The sequence below is a fragment of the Microcaecilia unicolor genome, chromosome 2 (genome assembly GCF_901765095.1).
Source record: "Microcaecilia unicolor chromosome 2, aMicUni1.1, whole genome shotgun sequence".
Taxonomy (NCBI): Eukaryota; Metazoa; Chordata; class Amphibia; order Gymnophiona; family Siphonopidae; genus Microcaecilia; species Microcaecilia unicolor.
Window position 1 is genome coordinate 380,922,375 of NC_044032.1, and position 16,952 is coordinate 380,939,326.

Consider the following 16,952-nt stretch of genomic DNA (forward strand, 5'->3'; position numbering starts at 1 on the left):
GCCCTGGTGAGGGCAAATTGCACACCTTGGACTGTAAGAGAGCATTGGCCTTTTATGTGGAGCGGAGAAAGCCCTATCGACAGTCCGCCCAGCTGTTTATTTGTTTTGATCCCAACAGGATGGGAGTTGCCATCGGAAAACGCACCATCTCCAATTGACTAGCAGATTTCATTTCCTTCACTTATGCTCAAGCCGGGCTGACTTTAGAGGGCCATGTCACGGCTCACAATGTTAAGAGCCGTGGCTGCGTCAGTGGCTCACTTAAAGTCTGCCTCTGTTGAAAAGATTTGCAAGGCTGCAACGTGGTCATCAGTCCACACATTCACATCTCACTACTGCCTTCAGCAGGATACCCGACGCGATAGTCAGTTTGGGCAGTCGGTGTTACAGAATCTCTTTGGGGTTTAGAATCCAACTCCACCCTTTTAGGCCCATTTCTGTTCTGTTTCAGGCTGCACTCTCACTTAAGTTGTGTTTTTTTCAGGTCAATGTCAGTTATGTCCTCGCTGTTGCGAGGCCCAATTGACCAATGTTCATTGTTTTGAGTGAGCCTGGGTGCTAGGGATATTCCACATGTAAGAACATGGAGCCTGCTTGTCCTCGGAGAAAATGAAGCTATATACCTGTAGCAGGTATTCTCCGAGGACAGCAGGCTCCATATTCTTACAACCATCCCTCCTCCCCATTGGAGTTATCTGTTTTTATCTTGTTTGCTTTTTATATAACTAGTTCAGTCACGCGTTGCGGGCGGGAAGCGTCTTGCGCATGCGCGGTGCGCTGTGGCTTGCACGGGCGAGCACTCTACAAACTTCTGTTTTTTTTTCTATGGAAACGTTCTGGTTTCCTGGGCTGTCGAGGATGACGACGCACACGTAAGACTATGTATCTTCATTTACTTGTAACCTAGACTAGTCACTGTTGGAAACAGGATATTGGGTTAGATGCACCGTTGGTCTGACCCAATAGGGCAACTTTTATTGTTCTTATGGAGAAAAGATCATGTGCACCATAGCACCGATCACTTTCCCTGTCCCAGAGTTCTCTTGACATCATCCATAAACCCAACTGCCCTTCCATCTCTTGCCTCAAGTGGCTGTCCAGTCCCTTGGGATCCACAGTTGATCCTGCTCTGGCACCCAGAAAAATTCATTAAACTTGGATGGTAAAGATCTCGCTGCAGCCAAGTGCTTATGCAATCCTCCCCCGTGCAAGTCCACATTGCTTCCCTGCCCACTAACTGAGCTTGTGCTTGAAATCTTGGGCAACTTCTGCTGCTCCTTTCTGACATTCACTGCTTATGACCCTTCAGCAGCAGAGGGCCACCTCCTGCTGTGGCCTGCATCCTGCTCTGTCTGGCTATGTCTGAGGTCTCATCTGCCAGAATGGGTTTTGCAAAGCCAACTATGCCTTATGTGTTGCTCCCTTGATTGATTTTTAGGGCAAGAAGGTTGCAGAAGGCCCTTGTTTACCGATGTTGGTTCACTGAATTTTTCCTCATTTTCTTTGCACTGTTCCTGCCTTACCCTAAATCCCCAATGCTCTACGTGTCAGACCCCAGGCTGCCTTTCCATTCTGCATAGGAGATACTTTGTGGCCTCCTGCTGGAGCCACTGTTACCTATTGTTTTCATGAGGCTACACTTTTTTACTGGCTCCCTTAATTTCCCAGAGTGTCACTCTGGATTTTCTGTGCTCTCAACCCCTGCCATGGCAATCCACAGTGACATGCTGCATCTTGGTCCCTGTGTCTGTTTAGTGCATGAGACCTGCAGTCGCTTGACTTCTCTATCTCCACTTGTAGTTATTCTCCCATTCCTGTCTTTTGTACCACCGTAAAAAGCTTATTTTTTTTAAAACTGATGATTAGTGCCTGGATTCTTAATCCAAAGGAGCAGCATTAGTTTTGTGGAGATACCAAAATGGCCACTCTGCATCTTTCCTTTCCTTTTTCTTTCTCCTTCTGTGTCTACCTGACAGCTTAAAAATGACACACCTGTAGGATCATTGAGCATAGCTTTTTGCACTTTTCATCCTTCCTGAACTCTTGTTGCCCCACCCCTTTCCCACAATCTTCCTCGCCCACTGAAGCCAGCCAATTGCTGTGGGTTTCTATACCTTCTCCAGTTTTCTGTTGCTCTTGGTAATGGGGAATTAAGCCCTACTGCTTTCTTTATTAGTCAAATAGGGGTGCTCTTATTGCCTGTCATTGAATTTGGTATAAATCTTTTTACCCTGTTGGCCCTTCTATAACACTGAGGTAGTTTAAGGAAATTTGACAAGAAATGATAATTTTAGTTTCTAGTGATTTCAAGAGCCAAAGTTTTATAGGAAGAAATGAAAAGCATCCTCATTTGGTGTTTGTTTGGAACAGGGGAGGGAGGGGAGGGTTCCTCACACAGATTGTTTTCCATTGATGGATCTGTTGGGTAATGTTCACCTTTGCTGTTAGGCTAGTCAAGGGAAGATGCAGTGGCAACTTTAGTCATAGAGTGGGGGCAAGGTTAATAGCATCTTAAAACATTTAAAGGTGGCTGACTGACTTAACTTATTCTTTAAATATCAGAAAATTAGGCATACTATAGATAGAAGAACAAGCAGATCCAGCCATTCTTCCAAAGAAGATGTGAATTCAGATGAGTATGGCTCAGACCAGGAGAGTGGCAGCAGCGTCTCCTCTGATGACCAAGGTAATAGTGAGGCTGAAGAGGAGGGCATGGAGGAGGAGGAGGAGGAAGAAGAAGAAGATGAAGAGGAAGGTGAAGAAGATGAGGAATACGATCAAGAAGAGAGAGATCAGAGGGAGGGAAATGACTATGACACTCGAAGTGAGGCTACTGATTCTGACTCTGATTCAGGGTCCTTCACAGACGGAGATTCAGTCAGATCAGGCTCCATCTCTGACATATCAGGTAATTTTTATTTTTTTATCTTGTAGGCATCTTGTGTGTACAGATTTTAAAATTTTCCGTATAGCAGACTTTTCTACTTTTGGGATCAACTTGCATGTCTGTGTTAAAAAGGTTGTTACTAAAAGAGTGCTGTCTGCCAGGGGAGAGAGGCACCATGGCATGAACCTTTGCTTTATATTGACCAGGAAGTAATATCCCCTGTAAATATTTACATTTGGGTGTTTCCTGGGTTTTTTAATCTTTTTCCTGAAATGCCAAACTGATTTGAGTGTTAATTGTGTCTCCTCACTGTTTGGCATTTTAGGTATTCAAAAAATACTTGTGGAATTATGATACAAAAATAGTTTGTAGGGCCACGTTTTGTTCACAGAAATTTGTAAACGTAGTAGTATAGAGGCTGTGGTTTTGTAAAGTTAGTGTGTTGGTTAGGTACATGCCGTGGACTTACTGAAGTGCACCAGGTTGATGGAGGGGAAAGGAAGGAAGGAATGGCCCAGGAGAGGTAGAAACTACAATTAAAAATTATTTAGGTACCCAGGAGATAAAATTGGTTGAGGCTTTTCTGAGTGTGTGAGGGTATAGCAAGAACTAACTCTTGACTATTAGAATTTTCTCTTGCTGTCCATTCTTCTCACATAATAGTGAAATGCCAGGGGGATTGATTATTACAGAAAGATTGTGCTACCATTAAGCCTGTAATAGTGTCACTGTTTTTCTCCAAGGCCATGCAGGACATTATCGTCTCACAAATGAGTGGTGACATCCTTGGAGCCCTGGTGCAGACACTGCCAAGTAGCCAAGAAAAAGAACTAGTAGTCTTTGAGGAGTACTTTGAGGGCTCTTCTCCTGGGATTTGGATGAGGACCCCCAGTACTCCTCAGCAGGGGAGTCCTATGGCATATCCTCTGATCCTTCTTTGCCACCTGAGAGATGCAGATCTCCACCTGCAAGTCTTTTTTTTTTTTCTACAGACTTGGGCCCAGATGCACTAAACGTTTTTGATGGTTAAATGAGCCCTCAAGGAAGAATTTCCTATCCTTTCCATGCACTAAAGCCCATTTTCTGACGACAGTAGCAGGTAACGAAAACGGAATGCAGCTGAGCAATTCTTCTACAAACCCCGTTGAAATGACATGCACTAACCTTTTCCGATCGGTTTACCGCAGGGAAAGCGATTGAAACGCTGTGAAATCTAACGAGAGGTCTGCACCTCTCGTTAGGGCTGCGCGGGCTTGGAAAAACTATAAACAAACAAACCTTGAGCCAATCCCAGCCCATAGCTGTGATAAACGCACTGAGATTGGCTCAGCACAGCGTGTTGTGATACTGCTCCCCGCTTCTCCCTGCAGCATAAATCCAAGCTTCTGGCACGTTAGAAAAAATAAATAACCCACAAAACACATGGCTCCCCGCTTCCCCCTGCAATAAAAAATAAAAAACCGAAGCAAAAGGATTGGGAGGGGGCAAAGGCGCTTATCATGAGCGTCCTGTATGGACTGCCTTGCCCCCCCCCCCCCCCCCCCCCCGCACGAAAAAACTCCAATTTTAGCGGCCCAGGCCCTCCTCCCTTCCTGTTCTGTGTATTCTCCCACACTAGCTCTGCCTCCCGCCATGCTCCGCTCCCGTGCCCCGCCTCCGCCGCCCCCCCCCCCTTAGGTTGTCACCGCCGTTCCCCCCCCCTCCAGTGACCCCCCCCCCCCCTGTGTCTTACTGGCCCATGCAGCGCCTCTCACCTCTGCTGCACGGGCAATAACAGCTGATCGGCGATTCAGCAGCCGCCTCAGACGTCCCTTCTTTCTTCCTGGGCCCGCCCTCCTCTGACGTAGGTAAACTAGTGTGGGAGAATACACAGAAGAACAGGAAGGGAGGAGGGCTGGGGCTGCTAAAATTGGAGTTTTTTCGTGCAGGTGTGTGGGGGGGGGGGGGGGGGCAAGGCCGTCCATACAGGACGCTCATGACAAGCGCCTTTGCCCCCTCCCGAAACATACGTGTTTGTGGGGTTTTTTTTTTTTTTTACATCTGGGCCTTTGTGGCATGCGCAGAGCAGCCAGCATAACGCTTGGCTGCTTTGCGCATGCTTTAGGGGCAATTAACGACGGGAATTACGATTGTGTGATACATCCTAATTTTCAATACCGCTCCGAACATTTCTGAAGCGTTTGTTTAGTGCATTCTCGGTTTTTTAAAAATCGTTAAGCACTTTTACGTTTTTTTATTTTTTAACGTTTGGTTGATGCGTCTGGGCCTTTGTTAGAGAAATGGCACAGGCTGTTCCCTTTAAATTGAATACTGAGGAAGAGCCTTGCTCTGAGCTCCTCACTGTTTTGGATTTTTGAATCATCTCCCAAAGAAGTTGCTGTACCTCTCCATACAGTTCTCAAGGATGCCCTGTTTAAGAACTGAGAGACTCCTAAGTCTGTTCAGGCGGCTTCTAAAAAGGTTGACACCATGTACAGAATGCAAGAATGTCCAGGCTTTTTATAAAACTCAGTTGTGGAGATCACGTGATGCCTTGAGAGAGAAAGACAGTTTCCTTTGCTCTCCGGGACCTTCCGGCACCTTAACAGCTATAATTAGCCTACTTTAGCTCTCACTGAGCTCTTTGTTCCTGTAAATCCCTGCTCAATGGACAGATACTTAGAATCATTGCCCAGCAGTATGGTGGGGAAGGGAATTAAGCTGGAGAAAGAGAAACTGAAACAGACCAGCACTATGGAGACGAAGCAGCAACCAGAAAAGCAGGCCTTCTCGACAGAGCAACTGCAGCAGTTAACTCTGGCAGTGACAACGGCTTTAGAACCTAAGTTTGGAAAATTGTCAGAGCAGCTGTCTGCATTTGAGACCCTGTTGGCTGATCTGGGGAAGCGGACGGGAGATCTGGAGCAGAGGGTTTCGTCTCTGGAAGACGCGGGCCCTTCGGCGGCGGAAGAGCTGGGCAAGATGGCCAGCACGGTGAAGATGTTGTTGGAAAAGGTGGACGACCTCGAAAACCGCTCCTGGAGATGTAATTTAAGACTCGTTGGAATACCAGAAACGATCGGGGATGCGGTCCTTTCAACTATAATGGAAACTTGGCTGAAAAAAGAGTTCACCCTATCGGATAGCGCAGGACCGTTGTGCCTTGAACGGGTGCACCGCGTGGGCAAGAAGCAAGATGGTCGCACCGCTCCGAGAGCAGTGCTTATTAAGCTACACAATTATATTCATAAGGCTGAAATTTTACGTAGCTACAGAGCGAAGTGGGACACTGTGCAATATGAAGGCCACAAGGTGCACATTTTTCAGGATTACTCGTCTGCTTTGCAAGAAAGAAGGCGACAGTTCACACCATTGTGCCGGCAGCTGTATGATAAAAATATCAGATGTATGTTATTATATCCGGCCACATTGAAAGTAATGCAGAACGGACATTGGCAAACTTTTGAATGCGCAGAGAAAGCGAAGGCTGGCGTGGCTAAAATATTGAACAGTCTTCCGGATGAGAAGCCATCAGACTGAATTGGGACGTGTGGTGAGGTGGAAGTATACTGAGGATGTCAGTGAACGATAAATTGTTGTTTGTTGTTGCTGGTTTGAAAGCAAATTAGGTTATAAAGTAGGTTTGAATACATTTGTTGTTGATAGGGCGCGGAGGTCCCTGACAAAATGTATGTGATCTCAATATCTATCTTGTTAGATTTTTAAAGACAAGGGTTCAATTGGGGAGAGGGGAAGAAGAGGGGGGAGGGAGGGATAGGAGAGGGGGGAGGGGAGGGGCAGGTATAGCGGGTGGATTGGGTCAGGATGTGGAGGAATTCACACTTATGAATGTTTTGGGGGCTGGTGCTAATGGAACTAGTGAGCAGAGGGGAAGGTGTAGAGGTAGAGGGAGAGTAGGGAGAATGGGTGGAGCTGGGCGCCCAGACCTCATATTGTTAAGTTTAACTGTAGAAGGAGAATAATTTCACGACATGACCCAAACTTAGCACGAGATTCATTACATGGAACGTGGGGGGTTTCTCATCACCAATTAAAAGAAACAAAATCTTAACAGCACTTAAAAGGCACAAGGCGGATGTAGCCTGTCTGCAGTAGACACGACTCACAGCAGAGAAGAGCACCAAAAACTAGCCAGAGATTGGGTGGGGGAGGTGCACGCAGCTTCATCAGAAGGGAGACATGGGGGAGTAGCTATTTTAGTGCGAAAAGGCCTGGCAGCAAAATGAAACTGTTAATACAGGATCCTGAGGCCGCTATGTGTTAGTGCGCATGTGGCTTCAGGGCCTGGACTTATTAGTAGTGGCAGCGTATGGGCCAACACCTATGACCAAAGATTTTACCAAGAATTAATTCAGCACTGTAATCAGTACTCCAGCTTTTATGGCTGATAATAGCAGACTTGAACATGGTGCCAGACCCCCAGTTAGATTGCTCAGAGCCGCGTAAAGCTCATAGGTGGGGGGCCCCAGAGCTAGAGCGCGCTCCTCGTTTTATGGAAGTAACAAATACAGTGGATGCCTGGCGCGTCCTGCATTCTGGAGAAAAAGACTTGATACTGTCTCGAGAGCCCATGGCACCCTCTCTTGAATTGATTACATTTAGTAGGGCAAAAACTATTTCAAAAAGTTTACGCAGTTGAAATAGGGCCTGAAGAAATATCCGACCATGCAGTGGTATGGATAGACTTGGAGGCAGGACAGTTTTACCAGGGACAAGCAGGGTGGAGATTCCCAACCTATCTGGCGGCCGATGCAGATTTCAAAGCATATGTGAACAAAAAATGGAGGAATTTGCCATTATAATAAGCAACATGAACAAAATGCTGAGTTGTATTGGCCAACAGCAAAAGCGGTACTGAGAGGAGATACAATAGCATATGTTTGTGCCTGGAAAAGAAAGCTAACAGCAGCTATAGTGCGGCTAGAAGCACGGGCAAGGAGAGCTAAACGCCAATACACCCAAACCCCAACTAAGGAACATAGGGAGCAGGTACAAGCTGCAAAAGTGGTACTTAATTCCTTGCTGCAGGAAAGGGCACTTAAAGGGCTATATATTATAAGTACAGGCTGCAATGATTTGAAATAAACAGGGACCCTGCTTGCCCGAGTGGTTAAAAACATGGGGAGGGAATAGAGTGATATCAGCCATAAGGACGAGAGAGGTCAAATACATACAAAAAGCACAAAATAGCAAAAATATTTCCGAGACATTTCAAGTATAAAGGAATAGATAAAGAATCCTTATAAGATATTTAGAAGAGCCTCAAAGATACCAAAATTCCTCTCCATCAGCACTGCAGAGACTCTAAATGGGCCAATCACTGGCAAAGAGCTCCAAGCTACCATTAAAACCTTGCCTCTCCACTTTGCCCCGGGTCCAGATGGGTTACGGGAGAGTTCTATAATATGATCCCCAGAAAGCATTACTAGCGCTGCATGCTTATCTTGAGGAAGCAGTGGAAACAGGCAGGTTTCCCAGACATAATAACACTGATACGCTGCTGCCAAAGCCAGGGAAAGACCGGGAATAAACCTGAAGACTACCGGCCCATCTTGCTATTGAATGTTGATATCAAAGTACTGGCCACCAGGTCGGCCAATATTTACCAGATATAATAGGGCCTGAGCAAGTGGGATTTGTGAAAGGCAGAACTTCCTCCACTAATTTGCGTAAACTGCTGATGGCAATGAGCAACAGTCAATAATCAAATACCAGCAATCTCCTAAGTCTTGACGCCGAAAAGGCATTTTGCACAAAGTAGGATGGGAATTCCTGTTTGGAGTGTTAACATATACGGGGATGGATGGCTGGTATCTACAGGCCATGCAAACGCTATACACTAAGCCTTTCTGCGTCTGTATTAATCAATGGAGTGCGAACGGACCCTATAGACATAGGGCTTGGGTACTCGTCAAGGATGCCCCCTTTCACCCCTACTGTTTTTGTTGTCTATTGAGCCTCTGCTTCGCAATCTAAAGAAAGATGAGCAGATAAAGGGCCCTGGAGGTGGGCGGAAAGGTAGTGCAGACTCTGGCATTTGCAGATGATTGTGTGTGGTGATGAGACCCCCAGATTTGTTGAAGCAGCTCTGGGCACGAATAGAAACATACAGTGTTCTTTCAAGGGTTCAAAATAAATGCATACAAATCACATTGGCTCACCATCCTTCCGGGGGGTGGGAGACACAGGGCTAGAGGAGTTGGGAGAGAAGGGATCTGAAGATGCGATCAAGTACTTAGGAGTCCAAGTCCCCCAGAACCTAGCTCGTGTGTGCCCAAAATGTGAACAGGCTACTGGAGGATATGGCGTACAAATTGAAGTTGTGGCAACCTTTGCCGCTCTCTTTGCTTGGCAGAATAGCATTATACATCATGATGATCGTGCCTGTATGTGTTTCAAACACTCCCACTGTAACTTCCAAGGAAGTGGGAATGGCAAATAAATAAACTATTGCAGAAATTTCTTTGGAAAGGAAGAAAGCAAAATTGCCACGCGGATACTGCAGATCAAGAGAATACGGGGGCCTGGGCCTCCTGAGTTTGCGATATTTAACAGTAGCCTGTGGAATCAGACACTTAATGACTGGTTTAGAAAAACAAGTGAATATTCAGCTACCCATATGGGTCGGACACTTTACAGGATTTCTGCATGGTAGCAAGCACCAACCCCCCCCCCCCCCCACACACACATTCAGGATGTGGCCGTAGAGGTGGAGAACCTCTGCTGCTTGGTGAAAGCCCATCTGCAGGCTCTTTCAGCAATCCATATTGAGAGCAAGGACAGTGTGTTAGTGGACTTTCTCATTGCTCCCTGTTGAATCTGGGAGAGTGGTAGCTGGCAGCCGGCCTTTTCAAGCTCATAATGGACCCCCTGGGGCTTCTTAGTTCAACTTGATGACTTCTTGAACAATAAGAAGGCAGAGCACGTCAGCGATGGAGGTGCCCAGCTTCTCAGGCGATATAAGCCCTGGTTTTTAGCTTGGCCGGTAGCGTAGCTACTCTGTGTTTCTTCTATGGCCTCGGTGTGCTAAATGTTTCACAGGATTGTGCGTCATCCGCATTGGTCTTGGTTAGTGGGCTGGATTAGTCCCGCAGATACGTAGATCTCTGGACCCAGCTCTCAGGGGTTAGAAGCCCTGTTTAAGCCTTGGCCGGTAGGTAGCCACTGGTGTGTTACTTTAATGGCCTCTGGTGGGCCGAGTTGTGTAGGGATGTGTGTCATCCTCACTTGGTCTTGTTGGTGGCTGTGTTAGCCTCCACAGCCTTGGTACGTAATCTCCAGCACCTACTGGTTGATGACCCTTTTCCTTGCCCAGGGTTGGGGGCTCTTTTAGCAGGGGCTGATAGATGTGGAAGATCCGATCCCTTCTGGCTTACGGGTGTGGCCATTGAAAGGCGTGTTTAGAAAAGCATGGTTTCCCCCCCCCACCCCCCCCCCCCTTTTATATGATTGCTATCCTGCAGCGGTCCAGGAAGACCTCCACATCTCGGCTTATTTCAGGGTCTGGTGGGTTTTTGAAACCCTGGTATGGGGAACGGGCCCTATTCCTATCCCTCTGGAAGGTTTGGGAGTTTCTGGAGCAGGGGGCCGATTTGAGCTTCCTGAGGGTCCAGGTAGTGGCACTTGTCAGCTTTCTGGGTAAGGTGAAGAGTAGCTCTCTGGCTCTGCACAGGAGGTGACTCAATTCTTAAAGGGAGTGGCACACTTGCACCCTCCCACTGTCCTTCCTTTCCTTCATGGGACCCATTTAGTTCTCGCGGGCATTGTCGAAGATTCCGTTCGAGCCTTGTGCTCAGCTTCCATCAAGGACCTCACATATAATAACGGTATTTGGTAGCGAGGATCACCTTTGCTCACCTCTGCTCACTGGTTCTCAGAAATTCAGACCCTGTTGTGCCGGGAGATGTATCTGTCCTTTGCAGAGGATTTGGTGGCCTTGCATACGGTTGTATCCTTTCTGCTGAAGGTGATGTCTCCATTTCATGTGAATCAGGAAGTGTATTATCCTCCTTTGGGGGGGGGGGGGGGGGGGGGGGGGGGTGTTCTTTTCTGGTTACCGGAGACTCCACAAACCTCATGTCCGGAGGGAGGACGCTTCTCTGGTACCTGAAACAGACGAATGACTTGTTTCTGTGACCATTTGTTTGTGAAAGGGTCAGGTGTCATCTAACCATATTTTGCAAGGTGGATTAAGGTGGCTATTCAGTCCGCCTATATCGCTTGCTTATTATTGCAGTTGTAGTAGTTAATGGGGCTGGGGTGTGTAATACAAGGGACCTTCTGCTTGGTCAGATTCATACTGGATTGTTCCAGAGAGCACCACAGGTTATATAAACTGGTGATGTCACTGGTAGAATTCAGTTTTCTCTACCTCCGTCTGCTGGTGGGAAGGGAATAACACCCACTGATTCAGACCAGTGATGCTGATTAAAGAAAAGGAAATTATGAGGTAAAACATAATTTTCCTTATGCATATTCATTAGGGATTTGTTCTGCATCCTTGCCTTACAGTGTTCTGTTTGGGCCTAGTGGCAGCTTTGGTGATCCTTTTTCCAGAGTTCTCTTGTCTTAGTGGTACACATCAGTCTTTATCTTCAATGCTGAAGTCATTTTCATTTTGCTAGTGTTAATAGTTGTTGTGTTCAAGAGGTTTGATGTTAATGGGCTGCTTTTATTTGTGTGCATTGCTTCTAAGGCATCCTGGGGCAGTGGACTAGAGAGTTGCATGGGGACAGAAGTCTTACCCGTCCCCACTGGAATCTTACCCATCCATCCCCGCAAAAATGTAACCCGTCCCTGCAAGAAATTAACCCATCCCTCCCATCCCCGCAAGAATTTAACCTATCCCACCCGTCACTAAGAATTTAATGGACATAAAAGAAATTCCAGTCATCTACCCTCAGTCTCTCTCTGGATTTGAGTCACAGCACTGTAGCAAGGAAGGAAGGGAACTGAAACTTGGAACACTCTGGTGTGCACATGTAGATTTGTCTCTGATTTACGGCACTGTGTGCTGAGAGGTCACCACATGCACGGGCCAGTAGATCAGGTGACATCTGATGCTCACACCTTGTGTCAGAGCTTAGGTCTGCTCATCAGCCCGGGAGCAAAAAGGATTAATTGTAACATAGTAAGTGACAGCAAATAAAGACCTGAATGGTCCATCCAGTCTGCCCAATAGTCACACTCATTATCAATTCATGATTAAATCAACGAGTGTGATATTATATACTAGATTATGGTCTTTCTTTTGTGTTTCTGGAACATAGACCATAGAAGTCTATCTGGCCCTATCCTTATGTTCCAACTGCTGGAGTTGTCGTTGAAGCCCACTCCAGTCTATGCATCTTCTCATTTGTGGGACACAGATCGTAAAAATCTGTCCAGAACTGTCCTTATGTTCCAGCCACTGAAGTTGCTGTCTAAGCCCTTTCCAGCCCATCCTAAACCAGACTTCCATATTTTAGACACAGACCATACAAGTCTGCCCGGTATTAGCCCTACTTAATCACAGCCAGAGTCGCCATCTAAGTATTACTTCACACATCCAAACACATGCAGCCATTTAAGGTTAGGTTTTTTTATAACTTCCATTTTCTATGTTCAAACGTTTTTTATTGACATTGTATCAACAACAACATTGTCATACAAACTCTGCATATTACGTCCATCCAGCCTCAATCTAAATATACAACAATTGCTAACTAGCATACAGCATTTGTAAATTTTTTGTCAACATTATTACCCCATCAAATATACCAATCCTCCCCCCGCCCTCTCCCCTTCCCTCCCTTACCCCCCCTTTACCCCAGACCTGGATAACCATTCAGTATCAGCCAGTGGAGTTCACCCTGTATTTAAAAGTAAACTACGGCCTCTATGGCTTAGACTTTGCAAGTAAGGGCCCCAGATAGCCAAAAATGTGACTCTCTTTTTCTGTGAGAACCTAGATTCTCCCGCCTCCCACGACACCAGCTGATGTAACTGGTTTCTCCAGTGCCAGTATGCCGGAGGATCTTTGACCGTCCAGTACTGTAAGATACATTTCCTGGCCAATAGGCTCATCTTACGGAGCATTAATGTTTCAAAGCGATTCCGCCCTCTAAAGGACCCCGGAATGTCTAAAATCAGTTGTTTCACTGTCCCCAAGAGCCGCAGCCCTAACCGCTCCTCCCAAAATCCTCGAACTCGTGCCCAGAACCTTTTAAAATTGGGCAGCTCCAAAACATATGCAGCATTGTGCCAGGATGTCTTCCACATTTAAGACAGTCCGACTTCGATTCCTCCCATATGTGCTAGTTGAGCTGTAGTTACGTATCCCCTATGAATACAGCGATAGGCACATTCTCTCAAACGAGCATCTTATACTAACAGGGGTATTCGTGCTATTGATTTAGTGATGTCCCATGATGTCACTACAACTCCCAATTCCTTTTCCCAAGCACTCCTCAGTTGTCTATAGTCCCTGGGGGGCAGCCATCCTGATATTGTTTTATGAAGTGAGGATATGGTGAGTTCTCCCTCACCAAAAGAATGAAAGAATTCCCGTATCCTTTCCGCCAACCCGAGTTCTCAGAGGATCTGCCGGTAGAGAGGTGATATAGTGTCGCACTTGGCGTATAGCAAATCTGTTCCCCCAGGAGTCGCCTACCTTTCCCAATAACTCCTCGTCGGTAAGGGGGCTGCCCATCTTCACACCCACCAGGGTGTTCTAATTTAGAAATTCCCCCGCCTAGCCCATTCAACAAAATATCGGCTTGACAATCCTGGCAAAAATGCACTGTTCCCACGTATGGTTATCAAATCTGTTGTTGTTGGGTCCCCCCTAGTTGACGTATAAGCACTCCCCACACCTCTCGGAGTGAGCGCAACAGCACACTTTTACTGAATCCCTCCGGTAGATCTCGCGTTTGTGGTGTAAAAGCGAAAAAAGGGTGATAAGGTTCCCAAAGTTGCTGCCTCCAGCGCCGTGGGAGTATAGTCGCTGTGTGTCTAAACACCAATCTCCCAGATAACGCAAATGACATGCTTTATTGTATAATTCTAAATGTTGGCATGCCCATTCCTCCTCGCTCCAGCTCCCCACTAACCGTGAGAAACGAACCCATGGCTTCTTACCTCTCCAGCAGAACTTTGAGGCTAACTTATAAAACTCTTTAGGTCTTTCCGTCGGAGCCAAACTGGGATGGTCTGCATCACATAAAGCCATTTGGGGAACAACACCATTTTAATCATGTTTACTCTCCCTAACACTGACAACGGTAAATCCATCCATCCTTGTAGCACCTGCTGGGTCTCCTCTAACAGCCAAGTTATATTCAGATCATACAACCGCGAGAGATCCATAGGCATCAAGATTCCTAGATACCTAAAAGAGGTTTGTGCTTTCCTCAGAGGGAACTCGCCTCTCCACCGCCTCCACACTTCCTCTGAGGAGGCCAAAGCCTCCGATTTCTCTAAATTCAAACTGAGGCCCGCATAGTCTCCGTATTCGGAGAAGATCTCTAATAGAGCGTTCAGGGATTCTTGTGGGTCTGTTAAATGGACCAAGATGTCATCTGCGAAAGCCGCTACCTTAAAGACCTCGCTTCCTATCTTTACCCCTGCCACCGCTTTCTGTTCCTCAATTTCTCTCAACAAGGGATCCAGTGATAGCACAAATAATAACGGTGACAGAGGACAACCTTGGCGTGTTCCCCGGCCTATTTCAAAATCTTGTGTCTCAATCCCATTTACCGATATTCTGGCCTTTGGCGCTGAGTACAATGCTTTGATCCCTGATAAAAATCTATCCGTGAAGCCATATTTCTGAAGAACAGCATATAGGAAATTCCATTTTACTTTATCAAAAGCTTTTTCAGCGTCAAAGCTTATTAACAAAGAATTTTCCTTCCCTCGACATCTGGCTTCTAATGAGGTCAACACCTTGCAAACATTCTTAGTGATTTTCCGTCCCCTTACAAACCCCACCTGGGAATCGTGTATAAGGTTCGGCAAAATTCTCGCTAATCTGTTCGCTAAGATCTTAGCCATCAATTTCACTTCATAATTTAACAGCGATATGGGCCTATATGATTCAACTAGTTCCGGGTCCTTCCCTTTCTTGGGGAGTACTATAATACAGGCTGTATTTAAATCCGGAGGCATCCTTTCCTGCTCTATTAATATGTTAAACATTGCTGCTAAGGGCTCAGTGATTTCTTCTCCCATGACCTTGTAAAATTCCGCTCGGTAGCCGTCTACTCCCGGCGCCTTAAGCAGTGCACTTTGATTAATCGCCAGAAACACCTCGTCTGGTGTAATAGGAGTATTAAGTTGCTGTGCCTCTTGAGGGGATAATGTTGGTAATCCCATCTGATCTAAGTAGGAGTCTCCCGTCAGACCATCATCCGGCGGGGCCTCATATAATTTTTTGTAATATTGATAGAAACTCTCACTAATTTCCTTGTCCGTGTGGACTCGTTCTCCCTGCCTCTTTTTCATAGTCAAAATCCTGGTTTTACCCTGTTTGGTTGCAATCAGGCGCGCCATCAAACGACCACATTTATTCCCATGCTTATATAATTGATATTTGTAATAAATTTGCGATTTAACTGCTTTATAATGAAGTATTTCATTTAATTTAGTCTGCAAGAGCATTAAATGTTGTCTATTCTCAATGGAGGCCTGTTGCCCATATCTTCTCCGAGCTTTGCATACTAATTGACTCAACCTCAATATCTCTCTATTCCTAGTTTTACGTTTGTGAGCCATATAGCTAATGATTTCTCCTCGAAATACTGCCTTGGCCGCCTCCCAGTACAGAACCGGGTCTTCAGCGTGCATTGCATTGTGTACTTTTTAATCCCGCCAACTCTGATGTATGGAGGCCCTGAAACCCTGATCCCGATATAGCTCTGCGGGAAATACCCATCTCTGTGCCCCTCCCCTCTCTTCCCGAGGCGCCCAGCTCATTTCCACCCAAGCATGATCCGATATCACATCTGCTCCTATTGCAGATGCCGTCACTGAATTGAACATCTGTTCTGAAATCAACAGATAATCAATTCGAGCCTGTGTGCCTTGCGCCCTCGAGAGGTGCGTGTAATCTCTCCCCTGCGGGTTGAAAGTCCTCCAGACATCCACTAGCCCCACCTGTCGACAAAGATTAGGCAGCCCCCGAGACTCCTGTCTAAACTCATTCCTCCTAGCCCCAGTACTGTCAATCAAGGGGTCCATCACCATATTAAAGTCTCCCCCTATTATTATGGGCAAAGATTTGCTCAGTAACAGTCGCGAAGTGATCATCTTATAGAACTTCCGATCATATTGGTTCGGAGCATATACATTGCCAAACAACATAATTTGTCGCTGCACATGGGCCTCACATAACATAAATCTACCCCCTGGATCTGTGAAGTTCACCTCCACCTTATCCACTATTCCTTTTCGAAACAGGATGGCAACCCCCCCTTTCTTTCCTTGTGCCGCTGCAGATACACAATCCCCCACCCACCAAGTTCGCAATTTAGCATGTTCCCCAGCCGATAAATGGGTTTCCTGAAGGAAGGCTATATCGACTTTGTCTTTGTAGATGTTGCAAAATTTTTGAGCGTTTAATTGGGGACGAGATCCCTCCCACGTTCCATGTAACTATTTTTAGTGGGCCCAGGTCACATAAAAAATCTGATCACAAGATGTATACCATTTATACATGGAAGAGGGATGTCCCAGCCTCCACCCCTCCTCATACTCTGTCCTTAGCCATTTTAGTTCATTCTCAAACTCCATTAACCGTATCTTCCAGGTCTCAGTCCCCCCCCCATCCCCCAAATCCCCCCTCTTCCCCTTTATGAAACCCAACTATCCCCTTAAACCCCAACTTCCCTTCTTCTAAACCCATGCCTCTAAATGAGACCATCACGTATAACACCTCCTACCCCCCTCCCTCTCGTAAACCAACTAACACAAATTGCTTCCCCTTGTCTTCCTCTCTTCAGTATGACTCTAATTTATGATTATGTAACTTTTCCAGTTAGTCCAAAAACAGCATTTAACAAACTTCACAAAACCTTATTCCAGAGTT

General features: G+C 46.3%; 1 protein-coding gene across 5 annotated transcripts in view; it reads left to right on the forward strand.

Annotated features, from left to right (window-relative positions):
* The window catches only part of YTHDC1 (YTH domain containing 1), a 274,467-nt gene that overhangs the window by 71,401 nt on the left and 186,114 nt on the right, over positions 1 to 16,952 (forward strand). For all 5 annotated transcript variants that reach the window (XM_030190527.1, XM_030190528.1, XM_030190529.1 and 2 more), the window contains exon 4: positions 2,563 to 2,908. In XM_030190527.1, the coding sequence (XP_030046387.1) occupies positions 2,563 to 2,908 (346 nt within the window). The remainder of the gene's footprint in view (positions 1 to 2,562; positions 2,909 to 16,952) is intronic.